The sequence below is a fragment of the Dryobates pubescens genome, chromosome 5 (assembly GCF_014839835.1).
Source record: "Dryobates pubescens isolate bDryPub1 chromosome 5, bDryPub1.pri, whole genome shotgun sequence".
Lineage (NCBI taxonomy): Eukaryota > Metazoa > Chordata > Aves > Piciformes > Picidae > Dryobates > Dryobates pubescens.
In genome coordinates, this window is record NC_071616.1 from 47,592,429 (window position 1) to 47,610,556 (window position 18,128).

Below are 18,128 nucleotides of genomic sequence, written 5' to 3' on the forward strand. Positions count from 1 at the left end.
TGTAATTCACTTTTTCTTCCAAGATGTAAGTAGAAGTCAGAGTTAATAATTCATTTTTGTGCAGGTCTGAGACACTATGCGCTCTCCAGCTGGTCATATAACCAGAAACTTCTGGTAGCTTATAGCACAGCTCAGCAGAGCACTGTCCTCCAAAGGGGCAGAGTGAAAGGATGGATGCAGTTTTAATAAAGACAAGACAATGCAAAAGGGGAAGTGGAAGGAATAGATAAAGCAACAAGATAGAACCTTAGGCTTGGCCACTTCGAGTGATCTTTGGCTGCATTTGCAGGAGGGGCTTGCAGGCTGGCACAGATTTATCCTGCCTGCATTTTGGAAGAGGCTGTATGTTGAGCTTTCTCTTAGCTGGAAGTTACACAGAGTCCTAAGCCTGCAAAATATACCCTTGAGGATTCATTTCAATTGGTGGTACCTTCTTAAGCTTTTTAATCAGCATATTGCTCAGCTCTGACTTCATGGTAAATACAAAGCTGCTAGCTAGCAGTTGCCAGAAGAGTTCCCTCCCATTGTAGCATGTCAGAAACATAAATGTGCCCTAAGCTTTTTCAAAGCATGAGCTTTCTTTGCTAGAATAATGACAGCTCAGAAATTGATCTAAGTGATTCCTGCAGATGGATGCTTCACTGTGTAACACAGCTTATTCTGAGCTCCACACAGCTGTTCTGCTGTTGCTTAGCCCATGCCAGAATGTGAAGGGAACACGACAGGCACATCGAGACTACCTGAATTTCCTGCTTATGTGTGATTTTAATCACAATTTGAAAATCAGTTAAAAATGTACAGAATGAATGCAAATCAAAGTGAACACTTCTGTAGCATGAATGCTCCAGCACTCTAAATCATGAAATAGACTTGACAGGTTTGTTAGGCTTCCTTAGTCCAGCTCTGGAATTGGTATACACAGCCCTACAGAGATCCTGTAGGGATTGTGGAGAAGGTTATAATCCTCTGTGTTGCTGCATCAGGTGTATTGTTACGTCTTTTACTAGAGAAACTTGCAAGTAGGTGGCTTTTGCTTTTTTTTCAGGCTATTGAATAGTGGAGCACAGAGCCTGAAGTCCCTGTGTCACGTGAATTCAATGCACAAACTCTTATCATGCCCAAGCACTGTATTTGTATCTCCAAATCACAATAAACAGTGGTATAAATGAGTAACTGAATTCTTGTTTTCCATTTCAGGTCAAGAGTTGGAGAACAGAATTTCAGTTCCCATTTGCAAAAACATTTTGATGGGTGCTTGAATTGTCTGTCATATATTGGTTACAAACAGTGGTTTTTAAAACACCAAAGGAGTGATTTTGCAGCTCCCTGTCTGTGCTGTGCCTGTGTCTGGTGTTCAGACATTCCAAGCCTTCTGAGATAAATCTCTCCCACGTGTTGCTGCTAAGATCTGACAGGATTCCTCTTCTCTTCCAGGAGACGCTGATAGACTGGTGTGATGAAAAGGAACTTAATTTGATTCTAACCACTGGAGGAACAGGGTTTGCACCACGAGATGTCACTCCAGAGGTGAGAGAGTTCTGGACTAAGAAACATCTGCCCTTTGGTGTAGAAATGTATAAGTCTGGGGAGGGGGCTAATATTGGTTTGAAATTTCCACTGTATCTTTGATTTGCAGTATCTCTGGTCAGGTAAGGGATACACAGCTTGGAAGCAGAAAAAGCAACAGGGAATTTAGCACAAGAGAATTGCTCTGAGCTTGGGTTCTCACCCAAAACAGTTTCCAAACTAAAATGTGGCACAGTGTAGTGGATTTCCAGTCCCCTTACAAAACAAATTTCAAATGACTTTTGGGTGTAATTTTCTTTAGCACTGCAGAGCAACCCCGCTAAGCAAAAATGTGTGTAGCTTTTGGTGTGTCCCTGGCAAGGAAAAGCAGGATAAAAAAGGTCCTTTAATTCTCCCTTGCAGGCTGCTGCACTGACAGCTTGTGCTACAGGTTAGTGTGGGAGATAGATAGGGGGAAAACTTCTGCACAAAGTTGCAATTCCTTTGCTTGACAGCACATGGTTAAAAGAAGCTAAACAGGCACAGAGATGGAGGTAATCACCAGTGTAAAAACTGCACAGGAAATCTCCTCACATTCCACTTACAAGGAGCTAAGGTAAGGTAAAAAAAGCAATGCAAGAAAACAACCTAATAGCCTCATGGCATGAGTTGCCATATTCAGTGACCATGTGATTGCTGTTGAAATATTTTGGTGTTAATAGTTCCAAATTAAATTATTATGGTCTTTTAAAATCACATACTTTTTATTTTTGATTGTTTGCTTATGTTTCCTTAAGGGCAGAATTAATGTTGAGTGCCTGAAGTGGGGTTTTTTGGGTGATTTCATAGAGTTTCATAGATTTCTCTTAACTACTTGAAAGTTTTCAGTTGCTTAGACTTTGAACTTGGAGTTGATTTGAGTTCAGTGTAACACCCCTGCAGTGCCTTCTACTTACAAATACATTCTGTTAGCTGTGGCTGCAGTTTAACTGTTTTTTCCATTTGGAATGCAAAAATATTTTTCAGATTATTGTATGACAGATAGGGACATGGTTTGGTGTGGACCCTGCTGGTCTGGGTCAAGGTTTGGGCTGGATGCTCATTGAAGTCTCTTCCAACGGGATGTTTTCAGTGATTTTGTGATGTGATAACTCAATGCACAGGTAGAGGGAATGCTTCTGTACGTTACTTTTGATGTTTTTAGGCTATCCACTAGAAACCTCAAGCAACTAAAACCTAAGGGTACCATAAAATGGGAGCAGTATGAGATGCCCACAGTGTGCCAGCCAGTGAAACTGAGCATGCAGGAGATTCACTGTGCTAAAACAACATGGGAGCGAAAAGCATCTTGGTTGAACTGGTCTCTTACTTGCAAACGAATGGTTTTGGAGATTGTATTCCCAGCACTGTGTTAAAGGAGAGCAGAATTTCTGCTTTGATTTCCTGACTTACTACTCTTATGCAGAGTCAAGCATATGCCAGAGGAAGCATTGCAGCCAGTGCCAAAACTTAGCCACAGATTCTCAAGCAGCATTTAGGGCAAGGAATCAGCAGATGACAACTCTGCACATAAGCACCTAGTGCTTTTTTTACATTGCTATGTGGCTGCTACTCAGAGGAATAGATACAGGTGGTGATGATCTCAGTAGTTTTGATGTTACGGTGAGGTGTCTAAAAATTACCTGAGTTGTTGAAGTGTCTTTAGACTGCATAATAAAAACCACACTGATGGCAAAATTGTTGGTAACTTGCACTGCAGAAAAATAATGCATCCTTTTTAAATAGCAGCACAAGGCTTTGGTTGGCCAAGGCACAGGGAAGTGGTCCAACTGACTGATTATTCCCATGCCTAAAAAGAATTGATGTAGGGTAGTGTTTACTCACTTTTCACTCATTTCAGTTGGATTAACCTGCAAGACCAGATTAAGCCACAGTGGAGAGGTTGATTCCCAATTTTTATTACAAAGTGGCAATGATTAGGTTTGCTCTACAGAGGTTTTATTTGATCATTCACTCAAATGTTCTTAAGGGAAGAAAATTAGTTTGGTAATAAGTGTCCTGGCAGAAACCTCCGAAGAAGCAGGAGCTTAGGCTCTATCTTTTCTGTTTGTCAGGTTAATGCCAGAGCCAGTTCAGACTGGGAAAGCCCTGATGCCAACATGCAGTGTGCAATAGCAGGCCTTCAGGAAAGCCTGCAGTGATGTAGAAAATGGTTTAAATCTCTTCAATGTGTGGTCTTTGTCCTCTCATCACTGAAGGCGTATTGAAGCTGTGTGATTGTGACTTTGTGCTGCTGAGAGGTTGTGGTTTTATAACTGCTCATAATTGAACCTGGTACAGGAAGATGTTGTAGCATTTGTCCTGTGTGAGTAGTCCCTCGGGTCACGTTTCAGCTGGAATGATTCAGTCCTGCTTCTCCTTAATCCTCCTTCTCTTTTGATTAGAAAATACACTTCTTTATTTTCTGAGCCTGGATACATAATTGCTACTGTACTGTAAAAGGTAAAGTTAATTCCTAAGAGAATTGCCAGGCCAAAGAATGAACGTTAATTGAAAATCACAGTTGTTGATGACACTGAAATGGAGTGCCTGGCATAGTGTAGCTATCAAAAATAACTTCCTGAGCTTCAGAAATGTATGATTTTTCAAAGAAAATGATTCTGTTTCCTTCTGACTGTGCCCTTTGAGCACTGTATCGGAATTATCCCAAGCTGCTGCTCTTGTTTCAATCACTAATGACTTTTATCTTAATAATAGAACAGATTAGTTCAGGTCTATTCACCTGATTTTACTGCCCATCTCTGGTCTAGTCAGTGGGTGGCAGAAGCTTTTGCATTAGTTTCTATGATTCACATTTGGAGGGGTGAAGGTCAGCTGAATTAAGGAGTGTGAATATCCTTCCCTTTCTTGTCTGCATGAATAGAAGAAGAAGGAAGATAGTGTGGCTCAGTTGGTAGCACATAAGACCCCTAATAGGAAGGTCGTGAGTTCAAGCCTGCAGTGGGCAGTAGTGACAGGTTGGACTCGATGATCTTTGAGGTCTCTTCCAACCTTAGTGATACTGAATCTTTCCTGAGAAATTTGCTAAATAGATGTGGATATGTAAGAAACAAAATTCCCCCAAAGATGGCTGAATTGGAAGGAAGCTATGTTATAGTTGTTGTTAGCGAATGCTGGAATTCATCTGTGGTGACAGTTGGAGGTTTGCATTTGGACTACAGCCAAAGTGTAGGCTTCATTTTGTAGGGGTTTTAAACAATCTTTGTCTGTAATTTATGAGAGTGGTCTTTAAATCCATGCTGGAAATGCTTTTTGATTTGATACAGTTTGCTTTTTTATTTCAGAAGTGTTTGTTGCTGGACAGAGATCAGGGCTCTTGTCCTGGTTTTAATTCGGCTGGCAGCTGAGTTCCCCCCTGCTCCCCTCTGAGTGGGCAAGGAGGAAAGCAGACAGTTAGAAAGAGACAAGGACAATTTCCTGATCCATTGCAGGGATATCAGACCACAGAAAGGGAAAACAACAAAGAGGAGAAAAGGTACCAGAGAAGAACTAGATCCAGAAAACAAAGACACAAACCCCAGCCTGGAAACTGGGGAGCAGACACACAAACCTGGGTCAGGAGACTTTACAAACTGCAGTATGTCTTGCAAGTCTCAGAAAGCCCAGCCGGCCTCTTTGCTGCCCTGCAGTGAGCACCACATGGGGATGCTGTGCACTGCACAACCCAGCCTGCTCTGTGCCACTGGGGGGAAGGGGGGTAGCCCCCTCACCCCATCCCCTGTCCCTCATCCCTCTGAGTGGGGTTGGTCAGCTCAGAGCAGTACAGCTTGACATTTGGCCCAAGTTCAGTGATGTGGGCAACTTTTATTTGTATTTCCAGATGCAGACCTGTTTTGTCCTTGGAACTACAATACTTCAGGGGTGAACAGTTGCAGTTCTTGCAGAATGTTGATGATAATATATGTGCTGGTGAAAATACGACATCATGTGAGAGCATTGACACTGATCATGAGGTATCCTGCTGAGGTGGAGTATTTCTTGGGTTCCTGTTGGCCAGTACAGGGAAGAAAGGAACAGTACAGTGTGCACAGGTGCTCTGTGCAGGTTGCTGTCTTCTCTGCTTTCACATTTATCCTGTTGCAAAATTGCACATCAAAAAAATTTCCCTCGTCTGCCTCTAACAGAGTCTTCTAGCTCTCCTTTTACCCTAGAGTGGTTCACGGATCTTGTTTGCCCCACTACAAGACTAACTTGATGTGCTGAGCTAATAGCAATAGAAGTCAGCTGCTAGACACCCTTGAGCCCTGTCATTATGTGTGGGCACAAATAGTGCAGCCACACTGCAGGTAGCTGGCAGCCCTGAAAGGTTAAGATAAGGCTTCAGAAGTAGCACAGAAGAGCTCCTTTCCATCTTGTGAAACAAGACACGTTTCCTCACAGTCTTCCTCTTTTCCCAGTGCTCTGGAAAAACAATGAGTGCTTCGTTTGGTTGTTGCTGATTATTCAGTATTTCTAGACAGTTTTAAAGTACATTGAGGTGCATGCCTGTTTTCATTTAATCTGAGTGTGTATGTGTGTTTGTTTATTCCTTCATCAGAGTTCTCAGGCCCATGGAAAGGAAGCACTGTTCTCTGCAGCTCTCTCTTATTTGTCAGCATTTTCCTGAAGAGAGAAAAAAAAAAAAAAAAAAAGAAAAGGAAAAAGGGAAAAAAAGCATGCTCAGAATGAGCAAAATGCTCCAAAGCTAAGCAGACAGAAGCCCTGTTTGGAGAGCAGAAAGCCTCTGTTCTGCTGTGCTGTAAGCTCTCTGTAATTCAGTTCAGAACTGCACCAGTGTTTTTATGAACATTCCCAAGTGCAAATTCTCTGCCACTTGTCCTTCCCAGTTCCCTGCAGGATCTTCCACCATTGCTATTTCCCAGCTTTCTCCTTAGAATTTAGTGTGACTTTTTTGTGCAAATTCGGTGTTATTTCCACAGACTCATTTAGTATCTCTGTCCAAGCAGCGCTGGCCACCCTCCTGATCTCTGTGGTTTGTCATTTCCCTGCATTCTGTTTGCCTCCCCCTCAGTGTCGTTAATGCATTGAGATGCTTGTGTGGTGCTCCAGCGGTGCTCTCGAAGCAGCACATAAGACATTTCCAGTAACAGCTTCCACTGAACAGACAATAATGTAATGAAAAAGATGGAGGTTTTTCACCCTCCCTGGTTCAAACAGTGCCTTCCCAGGACTTCAGTGTCATTCATTGTGGATATGAGAGTATTTCAGCAGTGTTCAGCTCTTCCTAGTGCCACACCAAAAGCATACGAGTGTGGTCACTGGGACAAAAAGAAACTAATTTTCTTGTTAGAAACTATCTCTTCAGGATGGCTCCATAGTGAGGAGCAAAGAAGCTGTCACTTCACGTGGGACATCACTCATTTTGTGATAGGAATATTGTGAAACGTTAATTGCTATCCTTGAATTACTCAGGATATTGCTTCAGGTTTCCACCCTTCAGTATTCAAGGTAGCCTCCAATATAATAACTTTTAAAGAGCTTATTTTTGTAGCCTGTTTTAAGACGGTAGTTTTCTGTACCTCTTAATGGAAGTCCTGCTCCTTGCCCAGTGCTTTCTGTGCAGAGCTGTTGCACAGTGCAGTGTGCTGTGCGTGTGTGGTGTCTGATCCTGAGCAGTAACTGGCCTCCACATTGCTTAGAAAGTTGTTTCCACTCCAGCATGCTCCTGAAGACTTTGATTTAGGAAAACTTGACAGCTGCATCTAGGCAACAGGTATGCTTACCTGGAAAAGGCTGCTCTGTGATAGACTCCTGCCACGTTCTGCTACTCAGTTAGAACTCTATCAGCCAGCCTAAGAGGTGCCCATCCCTTTTTCTTAATCTTCCAGACAGGTCCTATTTTACATGCTGAGGTCTTTATCCCACCTGTGTCAGTTTTCCAATTAAACTTATTATTTGAAACACTGTATTTGGTGGTGTAAAAGTCCAAATGTATTTGTCCTTCATTAATGTAATTAAGAGTTCTATAATGAGATTTTAAATCTCATCATTGAAGGCATGTTACTGTAGCATGATAGATATTTTTTGTTGGAGAACACTTTCCATTCAACAACTACTGCAGGTTTCTTTGAGAGAGGCGGCAGTGTGGGGAGCATTTGCACTATGCAATACGCTGTCAGGTTACAGAGGTACCTGTGTCCTGGGAAATGCCACACTGATGTAGCTGCCTTATGAAGTGTTAAAAAGAGCACTTTCTCTTCTCCTGTTTGAGTGTCCCAAGAGCACTTGATAACATACCAACACTGCTGAGGAGCTTGGTTTTGCTATCATCACCTTCAGTCACTGCATCTAAATACCTGTGAGCTGCCAGGACAGCTGCAGGGAGAGACATGGGAGGGAAGGAAGCCAGAGCCCATGCCAGCCCCTTTGGCTTGAGTACCAGAGGTTACACAAAAAAAGAAGAGAAGCCACTCACCCCATCTGAAACCCCCAAGCCATAAAAAACCCCAACCAAACAGAAAACTTAACCTCTCACAACATATGCAGAGAGGGCATTGCTGAAGAATGGTAATTCTGGTAAGTGAAGAGGGCTTGGTAAATTCTTGATAGTTTGCTACATAAGCAGCAGTTGTGGACATGTTTCCTTGTCTGTGTGTCCAGCTGAGATACTGCACTGAAAGAATGTTTGTCTCTCAACTTGCTCTGTCTTCATTTCCTGACACAGACAAGCATGGAGATGGTAGGGAAAAAAAAAAAGACTAGGAATAGAGGTAGGTAAAAACCCCCTGCATGGTGTGTAGGAGTGAGCTACACAGCTGGATCTGCTTGGCAGAAAGCCCACTGGCACATACCTTGTTTGGTACCTCTTCTGTCTTTGGGAAATAACAATGCACAGTGTATACTGTATTATTATTAAAATGCTGTATTTTCATTGAGAAATAACAGAGTAAGATACCAATGGCTTTCTTAATCTGTTAAAGAGAATAATAAAAATAGCTGGTGATAAGAAAAAAAACCCACAAAACCGCAAAAATCCTCATAACAGAAGGGGTTTGAAATGTTTGGGTTGGTTTGTTTGCTTAACAGTGAAAGCTGAATCATGGAAACAGATTCTGTAAAGAAGAGCTGCATTCCCTGTTTTAATCCTGTCAAGTCAGAAGTGACTGACTGCTTCCACACTCCCATCAAACTCAAGTTATTTTGTACTCCTTACAGAAGTCACGGATGATGTTTAATGAGTTCCCTTGTGTGGAAGGCCAGACTGGATTCTAGCCTTATGTTCTGCACAGGTTAAAGAAGAAGATAGTTTAGATCAAATAGATCCTGAAATTAACACATAAGCAATTTTATTTCCTGTGCCCAAAAGGATTTTGTGGTGGCTTCTCTTTTCTGAAGATGCAGCTCTGATAATACTGGTGAGGGTGCTGAGGCATTATCTAAGTAATGTACTAAATTTCTGTGTAAAGTTTTCTGACTATCATATCCTAAAGAGAATATTCAGCTGGGTATTTTTGGCCATTTGAGGATCAAATGTATTTGATTTTAGTTTACTTAATACTCTCAAATAGAAGCTCTGTTTTCTCCCTTTCAAATGTGTATGCAATATTTGCAAGCTCTGTGGAAAAAAGAGGAAAACAGGAGTAAAACAACAGTAAAGGATGATTTGAGAATGAGTGGCAAAGCCAAAGTAATGAGCCAGGAGATCTCACTTTCCCTCTCTCCCCCCTTACATTTTGAAATTAAGCTTTTTATTCCAATGTAATTTCGGAATGGAAGTTGGAAGAACCATTTGTCCTGTGGGTAGACAAATGGTTCATATCCCAGTGATCCCAAATGCCTTCAAAAATACACCCAGAGCAATACTGCTTTTTCCAAGAAAGGTTGGACTAGATGATCCTTGAGGTCGCTCCCAACCTGCTGCTCTTAGAATACATAGAATACATACATAGAATAAACCAGGTTGGAAGAGACCTTCAAGATCATCGCGTCCAACCCATCAACCAATCCAACACCACCCAAACAACTAACCCACGGCACCAAGCACCCCAGCAAGTCTCCTCCTGAAAACCTCCAGTGATGGCGACTCCACCACCTCCCCAGGCAGCCCATTCCAATGTGCAATCACTCTCTCTGGATAGAACTTTTTCCTAGCATCCAGCCTGAACCTCCCCTGGCGCAGCCTGAGACTGTGTCCTCTTGTTCTGGTACTGGCTGCCTGGGAGAAGAGACCAACATCCGTCTGTCTACAACCTCCCTTCAGGTAGTTGTAGAGAGCAATAAGGTCACCTCCTCTTCTCCAGGCTAAGCAACCCCAGCTCCCTCAGCCTCTCCTCGTAGGGCTTGTGTTCCAAACCCCTCACCAACTCCGTTGCTCTTCTCTGGACACCTTCCAGCAAGTCAACCTCCTTCCTAAACTGAGGGGCCCAGAACTGGACACAGGACTCGAAGTGCGGCCTAACCAGTTCTGTGACTGAACAAGCTTGTACTGCACTGTTTATTGCAGTAAAGAGAAGGGATTCTCTTCCCCTTAGCCTCTTGAAGCCTTTTAGCTGTATTTTGACCCTACTGAGTGTGGCTGACATGGGCATCTCTGATAACTGAATTGATTTGGCTCTTGCTAGCAATGGAGCTGCATCAGTGGATAGACCTTGCTGTAACTGCTGTACCCCCAGCCATAGGACTTCCATATAACACAATTTTCACTTTGGAACTTTCAGAATTTTTCTTTTTCTCTTAGGCATTTCTAAAACTCATTTCTGTTAAAGCATCTCGTTGCAGCAGGTAGTACGGAACTGAACACAATTAAACATCAGTTGGAGGCAAAATTATTTTGAAAACATTGTCAGGCCTGTCATTATGCAGTTCTTGTCCTTTATGTGTCAGTTTTTTTCTAGTCATGGCCTATTGCAAAGGGTTTATTTAACATGGAGAAATTTATTTGCAAAACAATGTATAGACACGTTAGGAAGATGTCTCTGCGAGGGCATCTTAAAGGAGTGCTAACCAGAGGGCAGATACTAGTTTGCATGTCAGGTCCATCAGGAATGGAGTTGAGGTAGTCCTTTTGGCATAAGCACACCAGAAGAGCAAAAGGACTCACTATTAAAAGAGTTGGTCATTAACACTAAGACTTATCAACGAGCTGAGAATTTCTCCTTTGACTCTTGCCTGCTCTGTAGCAGCTTTTCCAGCCACTAAGTGGAAAGAAACTAGAAGAGTCTTGAAAAGCAGCTGACTTCAGCTGTTGTGCTTAAGGATTATTACTGGTCCTTTGCCTGCTCTTGCTGCTCCACCTGGACCACTGAAGCTTTAGCAAAACATTGACTCAGTGTAAGTACAGCAATGGGAAACCAAAATTACTTTTGTCCCATGCAGGTGTGAGAGACTTGTCTGTTATGGAAAAGAAAACAATTAAATTGTAACTTCAATTTAACCCATATTTTAGTTTCTTGTCGCTTTGTGCATATTTTCTTTTTCCAAGTTATTTTGTAATGAGAACACCCAAATTAAAACTGAGGCAGATGATCTCCTCTGGGTTATTTGTCATTGACATTTAAACTTTCACTAAATTTCAAAAGTCCATTATTTTCCTCACCAAGTAAACATGTTCTTATGGTTTGCTGAGATCAGTTTGTCACAATTCATTTTCATCAAGCCTTGAAAGCTCTCCCTGTGGAGAGGAGGTGCCAGGAATTGTGTTGATGTGATGCAGCTAACTGCAGTGACTGCTGCCCATAACATCAGGGTTTCATGCCAAGGCATGCTCTACCTACCTTGTACTCCATAGAATGCAGCAAGTTCCACCTGAATAGAAGGAAAAGTGTCTTGACTTTAAGGGTGATGGAGCACTGGAGCAGGCTGCCCAGAGAGGTTGTGGAATCTCCTGGAGATTTTAAAAACCTGGCTGAACGTGCACCTGTGTAACCTGACCTAGGTGAACCTGCTGCAGCCAGTGGGGTTGGAGTCCATGATCTCCAGAGGTCCTTTCCAGCCCCTACCATTCTGTGGTTCTGTGTGGAACCCTCTCCAGTTCAGGCAGAGCAGGTGTCACACTGGCTGCTTTATGCCATTGCCAGTCATACAGTGGGGCTCTCTTGGTATCCTGCCTAATTTCCTGTCATTTGTTACAAGTCCGAAGAGTGGTGTTTGATACAGCAAAGTTTGGATACGGAGGAAATTCCTGTTCTGTGACCCCAATTTCTAAATCTGATGTTCTATTAAACTCTAATATTCCTGTGCTTTGCTCATCTAGAAGGAGAATGAGAGGCTGATATCCAGAGGATCAGTACAAACTATGTTCCATCCGCTTAGCCTATCACTCCTGTATCCCTTAAAAGCTTTGTTGTGTATAAGTACTTGGCAAGTTCAAAGGTCTCTGTGACCTTTCTTTCCAAATCCTAATTCAGTGGTGCACAGCAGAACTAATTATTTCTGTATTGTGTCTGAGGTTCTCTGCAGTGTGTAGGAAGGAAAGAGTTGGCTTCTTGTTGCATATTATTGCCTTATGAAAGTGAGATGTAGATAGTCATTGTTAGCAGTAAGAAGTTAAAGTGCAGGCACACACATGATGTGGGCTTCTAAGAGGATAGAAATAGTGAAGTTTGATTCTTGATTAGTTGACTCTTAGTTACTAGGAAGATGCTGAATAAAAGACTCATGACTGAACTGATGGATTAGTTCAATTACTGGATTTTGTTACTGCTGGGATTTCTCAGGTTTTGCATTCTGGAGTTCATGACATGTTTCTGAAACAGAGCAGCAGCAAAGAGTTCTGAAACATGACTTGATTTGTTTAAATATCAGAGTGCCTAAGTTAAAGAAGAGGCTTAAGGTAAAAAGGTGTTGCTGAGTTCCATGTTTGCAGCTCATGCCATAGAGGAGGATTACCCTGAAGCTAATTCTTGTCATTAGTGTGTGGTGTACCTAAGACAAATTCAAACACCAACCTGCTCTGGGGATGAGTAACAGTTAATGACTTCAGGCTAGATGGCAAATGGCCAGCCTTGGCTAATGGGTACTCCTGTTCATTTTCACAAGCTATTTTGCAGTGGATATGGGAGTGAGCTCACAAGACCGTCCCCTTTCCCCTCTTATACACCTTGTGTGAGGTAAGTGTGGTTTTGGGGAATAAGGGTGGGATGTCATCAGGTGGAAGTAGATGTGGGCTTCTTAACATTTTTTAAAAACAAAGACATGTGTCTGGGGATGGACAGAGATTCAGTTGAATTCTTATTTTTTGCCCAAAGAGATTACCCAGTCCTAAACTGATGTGGTTTCCTTGAACTGGGAGTCAGAAATCCCTTTTCTTTCTGTTTTTCTGCTGCAGAAATTCCCAACATTCCCATTATGTGGGCTCCAGAGAGGGGTAAGCAACATCTTTGATCCCACCCAATCATTTCCAAACTAATTCTTTGCCAGTATTTTTTTGCTTTTAAAATCATCATCAGAAACAGGTTTTTAGACATATTTTTCCCATTTGTTTGATTTTCTTGTGGATGCTCATATTTTTGTTTTATAGGAAGGTCCCACGGCCTCCCCAGGTGCTAGGGTCAGACTCATCTGCTGTTTCCATTTGTGTGCTATTCTCCTGTGGATTTTCATGGTTCACTCTGATCTAATGATATTATCAAAGGGTGAGCATCTAGACTCTTGGGACTGTTTCACTGCTGGTATCCTAAGTTACTGAAGAAGCACTGCCAACCTGCTGCCCTGTCAGCTGGTAGACAGGCTTACGTTGTCATGGCTGACTGCCACAGCTGATGATTTGTGGGCTTTGGTCTTTTGCTGCCTTGTCTGTCTGGGGACTCCCTGGCATTTATTACTTTTTTATTCTTTACCTGCTGGCCGTGTGGTGGTGTCCTCCTGAAACCTTGGCCCTTTGCCTGACTGTCTGGCATTACCTCTTGGCCACCTAATTGCTTGACACTGGCTCCCTGCTGCCCTGTCCATCTGCTGGACCTCATGCATCACCTGCTCATTGTACTCTTGGCCCAAGCACACATGGGCACTGGCCTTCTGCTGCCCTGTCTCCTGCTCTGAGTTCTTGGTAACCTTCCTGCTGAGTGCATCTGCTGACTTCTCTGCTGCTTGGCACACCTGCTGACTGCTTGGTCCTGCTTTAGTCTGGCATTTTCCTCCTGGCTTTTCACCTGGTCCTTGGATGCAGTGTGCCCTCGCTGTGTTGTGAGGCTGCTTGCTCACTCACTCTCTTGCTGTCCTGTCCCCTCACTTTTATGCCTGGCATTTCTGTCATATTGTCCTGCTCACCTGCCTAGATTTTATTTCTAAATATGCACCCGTCTGAAAAAATAACAAGTGTAAGGAATGGTGATCTGGTTCAGTTCAACATACCAGCCAAAACCCCATCTCAGTACCAGCATCCAGCTTTCTCATAGAACTGCCCAAAACCAAAGACAAGAAAAAAAATTATTTAGTCTTTGCTTCCATTTCTTCACTTGATAGGTGTATTACTATTCAGTAATACTGAATTCAGCACTGAATTTGGTAGTAATGAAGTACTAAAACACATCAGTGATATTACTTCTGGCAGTGCTCAGAGTCCGTGGAAGGTAGGTAATGACCTGGGGGAGAAAGGCAGATCTGCTGCTGAGGCTCAGGAGGATTAAGGTTTGAATGTAGAGATCCGTTCAGTAAACATGGTGGATCAAAAGAGCTAAAACAAATTTTACAGATCCACTAATTTAAAACACAAGGTTGTGGATAATCTGAGAGAGGTACTGGATTAGTAAAGGACTTTTCCAAGTGTGCTGTCTCCTGGTTGTTGCTTCCTGCTCGTTCTGTGCTGGTGGAATGTTCAGTTGCCATTTTGTCCCTCTCTCACAGATTAAGAGCAGGGATCTCTAAGGTCTGTAGCAAGGGAATAAATCATTGTCACAGCTTAGAGTAAGAAGCAGAATCTCCTGCCTCTTTTAATTCAGCTCACTTGACTTCTCTTTTCCTAGCTCTGCCACAGGTTCTAATTGTGTTTGTGGTTTTAATTACGCCTTTGAATCCCGTACCAACTACAAACCAGAGAGGACATTCTGTCATAATGAACCCTGTCATCCTATCATAATAAAGCCTTCCTACACTTAAACTAATTCTATGTAGCGTTCTTTTAACTTCAGTTTTTAATCTCTCAAGATATGATATTACTACTTTAGCTACCTTCAGAGATGCCCTAAATATGCGAAATGATGTCTGACCACACAGGCAGGGCAGCATCTCTCACCTGGTTGAGACCAGCTGTGGAATGGGAGTCAGACACTGTGGCAGAGCACCCTACGCACTCAGCACCAGCTTCCTCTGTGGAGGATGACTCCCAGACTGCAGACAATGTTCCAGTAAAAGCCAGTAGAAGCCTTCTCCCAGGTTTCACATTAACCTCTAGAAGCCCAGTAAACCTGTCCTGTGCTCAGAGGGACCAGAGGACACCAATAGAATAGAATTAACCAAGTTGGAAAAGACCTTTGAGATCATCAAGTCCAACCTATCATCCAACACTTCAGTCCTTTTCAGTCCCCTAGGCTTTCCTGCACTCTTCTCAGCCTTTTCAACTCTCCCCTGCTTCTCCAAGCATGCTCTTTTCACAGCCTTGCAAGCTTCTGAAGGCAGGAGACTGCCAGTCTCTCACTTCCCACCAGCTTCACACTGTCGAGGGGTCTAGTGACAAGAACAGATCTCAGTGGCAGTTCTCTTCCTGCAAGCTTTAACTCCCAGTGTTACTTTGCTGCTTCCCTAAACTGTTGTTTGGGAAGTGACATCAGTTGCTGGAAAGGGAGAAGGAATATTCTCTCTAGGGCTGCAGGATACTGCCAGAACTTACTTCTTACCCTAAGAACCATAAGTCACTTTCCCATGTATAATTTTGGTTATTTTAAAAAAATAATTAATGTTACCTCAGAAAAATGGCCGGTTCTCAAGTCATAGTCAGGTTGTATACTCTTTAACTGCAGAAAAGTACCAGAAATCAGAGGAAAATAACTACAATGCTTTTTCTTGGATGTGTGGCGTTTTCTTGGTTGAACATTGTACCTTGCTGGGGAATTAATGCATTGCTGTTTCATGCAGCTTCACTGTAAAATACCCAGGTAAATCGGGTTTCCCTCTGCAGTGATCAAGTTATGGTACAAGTATGTTAATCAGTTTAAAAAAAAAATAAATCTGTGTTTTTATGTTACAAATGAGTCAGAATTGAGTTAAAGAAACAATGCAAACCATGCTTATGGACCTGTGAGAATAGTATTGTACCTGTCAAATCCCTGGAAGAGTGAAAGACAGCAGGATTGGTTTGGTTGGTTTTTTTAAGGTGTTATGTAGTCTGTCCTGTGCATGTTTCGTTAACAAAAATACCTTCTGAAACAGTCATGAAGAGTTCCAAGTTCTTCCAGCTAATAGAATTTCACTTTCCAGCATAACTAAATTTCCTGTTATCAGCCTAATTGTACCTCCTCTTGTTAGACTCTATTCCTTACTTTCTACCCCTTGTAAAAAGATGTGTTCCTTGTCTTATGTCGTTTTCTGAAGTGCTGTGTCTAAATCCTACATTTGTCAGCAGAGTGTTTCTCATCTATCCTCTTCTCATTTCATTCAATGCAGCATTTAAAGTCCATTAAAACGTCTACTCTTTCTCTATGTACTCTTTCTCTGTTTCCTGAGGGTGTCTTTTCTGATGATAATCTGCATTGTAGCATCTAAGCAAGTAATTTTTTCATTTGCTTCTGAAAAGACCGCAAACTCTTAACTAACACAGCTCTTGTGCTCCCCTGAAGACAGACAAGTGTGTCACGAGGGGGCTGCCGCTGGGATTGCCAGGAGGTGTTCCATTGCCCTGAGCCCCTGAATCGCTGTTTGCAGTTGCAGCTGGAGTTTTCCATTCTTTTAATGTGTCTGTCAGTGACTCACATTAAGGTGGAATTCAGACTTTGTTACAACTGCAAGTTGCTTTTAGATCCAGCTTGGTTAATTTTAGGTAAGAATGGCTCGGGTGATCCATGTTGTGCTAAAGCATGTGCAGTTTTCTGAGTCATGTTCTGCTGCTAGTGCTGAAGGCTTTTGCTGTCACAGCTCAGGTAATGATTTGCTGAAGGTATGATACCAGTAACTTGCAGTAGCTTTCTGCTGTTGGCTCTTTGCTTAGTGGGTAAATAGCTTTTGTTGGGAAAATGAGTAGCTAGAAATGCAAAACAGATATACAAAGAAAGATGATATAACATTGATTATTTCAAAGCAGCACACTTTGTAACCCACCATTTTTTCTTGTATTCTGATGAATTTTTTTGGGAAGATTTTCACTAACAAGGAGGGTCTGGTTGAGGCAGTGAAGGCTGAGGGCAGCCTTGGCTGCAGCAACCATGAGATAGTAGAGTTCAGGCTCTTGTGCCAACGGGAACAGAATACTAAGCAGGATCACAACCCTGAACTTCAGCACGGTCAACTTTCGCCTCCTCAAGCAATAGTTAGGGGAAATCCCCTGGGACAAGAATAGAATAGAATAGAATAGAATAGACCAGGTTGGAAAAGACCTTCAAGATCATTGTGTCCAACCTATCAACCAATCCAACCCACCTAATCAATTAAAGCATGGCACCAAGCACCCCATCAAGTCTCCTCCTGAACACCTCCAGTGATGGTGATACCTCCCCGGGCAGTGCATTCTAATGGGCAATCACTCTCTCTGTGTAGAACTTCTTCCTAACATCCAGCCTAAACCTCCCCTGGTGCAGCCTGAGACTGTGTCCTCTTGTTCTGGTGCTGATTGCCTGGGAGAAGAGACCAACCTCTGCCTGTCTACAGCCACCCTTCAGGTAGTTGTAGAGAGCAATAAGGTCACCCCTGACTCTCCTCTTCTCCAGGCTAAGCAGCCCCATGCAAATATGGAAAGGCTTGGTCTGAGGGTTATAGCCTCAGCATTGTGGATATCTGAGATAGGCTGTGCTGGGGTGATGGTCTCTGGAAAAGAGGAGGCTCCTTCAGATCATAACCCATCTGACTTACTCTACATGTCTTTAAAGGGCACAAATTATGGCCTGCTGGAATTGCCTTCCCTTCATGCACTAGGAGGGGAGCCTGCAGTGACTTGCTTTGGTTTAATTGTAGATGTCTTATTTTGGTGATCATTCATCAGCTGAGATCTTAAAACAGTTTCCAAGCATTCGTACTCTCACAAGTGACTTGCTAGACAACTCGCATGCTGTGCAGGCAGGGACCTGTATGTTATCACAGTATCCCTAAGGTTGGAAGAGACCTCGAGGATCATCAAGTCCAAAATGGAAAGGTAAAGGGGCCCAAGGCAGTTAACATTCAAGAACCACTTCTTTCAGGCTCAGAGCATCCCAACAAGTAGGAAATGGAGAAGGGGAGCCAGGAAACCTGCATGGTTAAGTAGGGAACTTCTGAGAAAATGCAAGTGGAAGAAGAGAGTCTGCAGATCATGAAGGAGGGGCTGGCCACTTGGAGAAGTATAAGATGGTTGTCAGAGGATGTAGGAAGGCAGGTAGGAAAGCCAAGGCACTGCTGTTAACTCATCATGGCTCTTTGCAGGCAAGGAGGAGTCTGTAACTAGAGTTTTATTATTATGACAAAGGTGAATTTACCAACCTAGCTGAAACTTGTGCGGGTTT

The 18,128-nt window shown here is 42.8% G+C and overlaps 1 protein-coding gene across 1 annotated transcript in view; it reads left to right on the top strand.

The window, feature by feature from the left end:
- Positions 1-18,128, top strand: part of GPHN (gephyrin) — a 267,522-nt gene that overhangs the window by 148,089 nt on the left and 101,305 nt on the right. The window contains exons 4-5 of the mRNA XM_054162194.1: positions 1,435-1,527; positions 12,833-12,871. Of these exons, the coding sequence (XP_054018169.1) occupies positions 1,435-1,527; positions 12,833-12,871 (132 nt within the window). The remainder of the gene's footprint in view (positions 1-1,434; positions 1,528-12,832; positions 12,872-18,128) is intronic.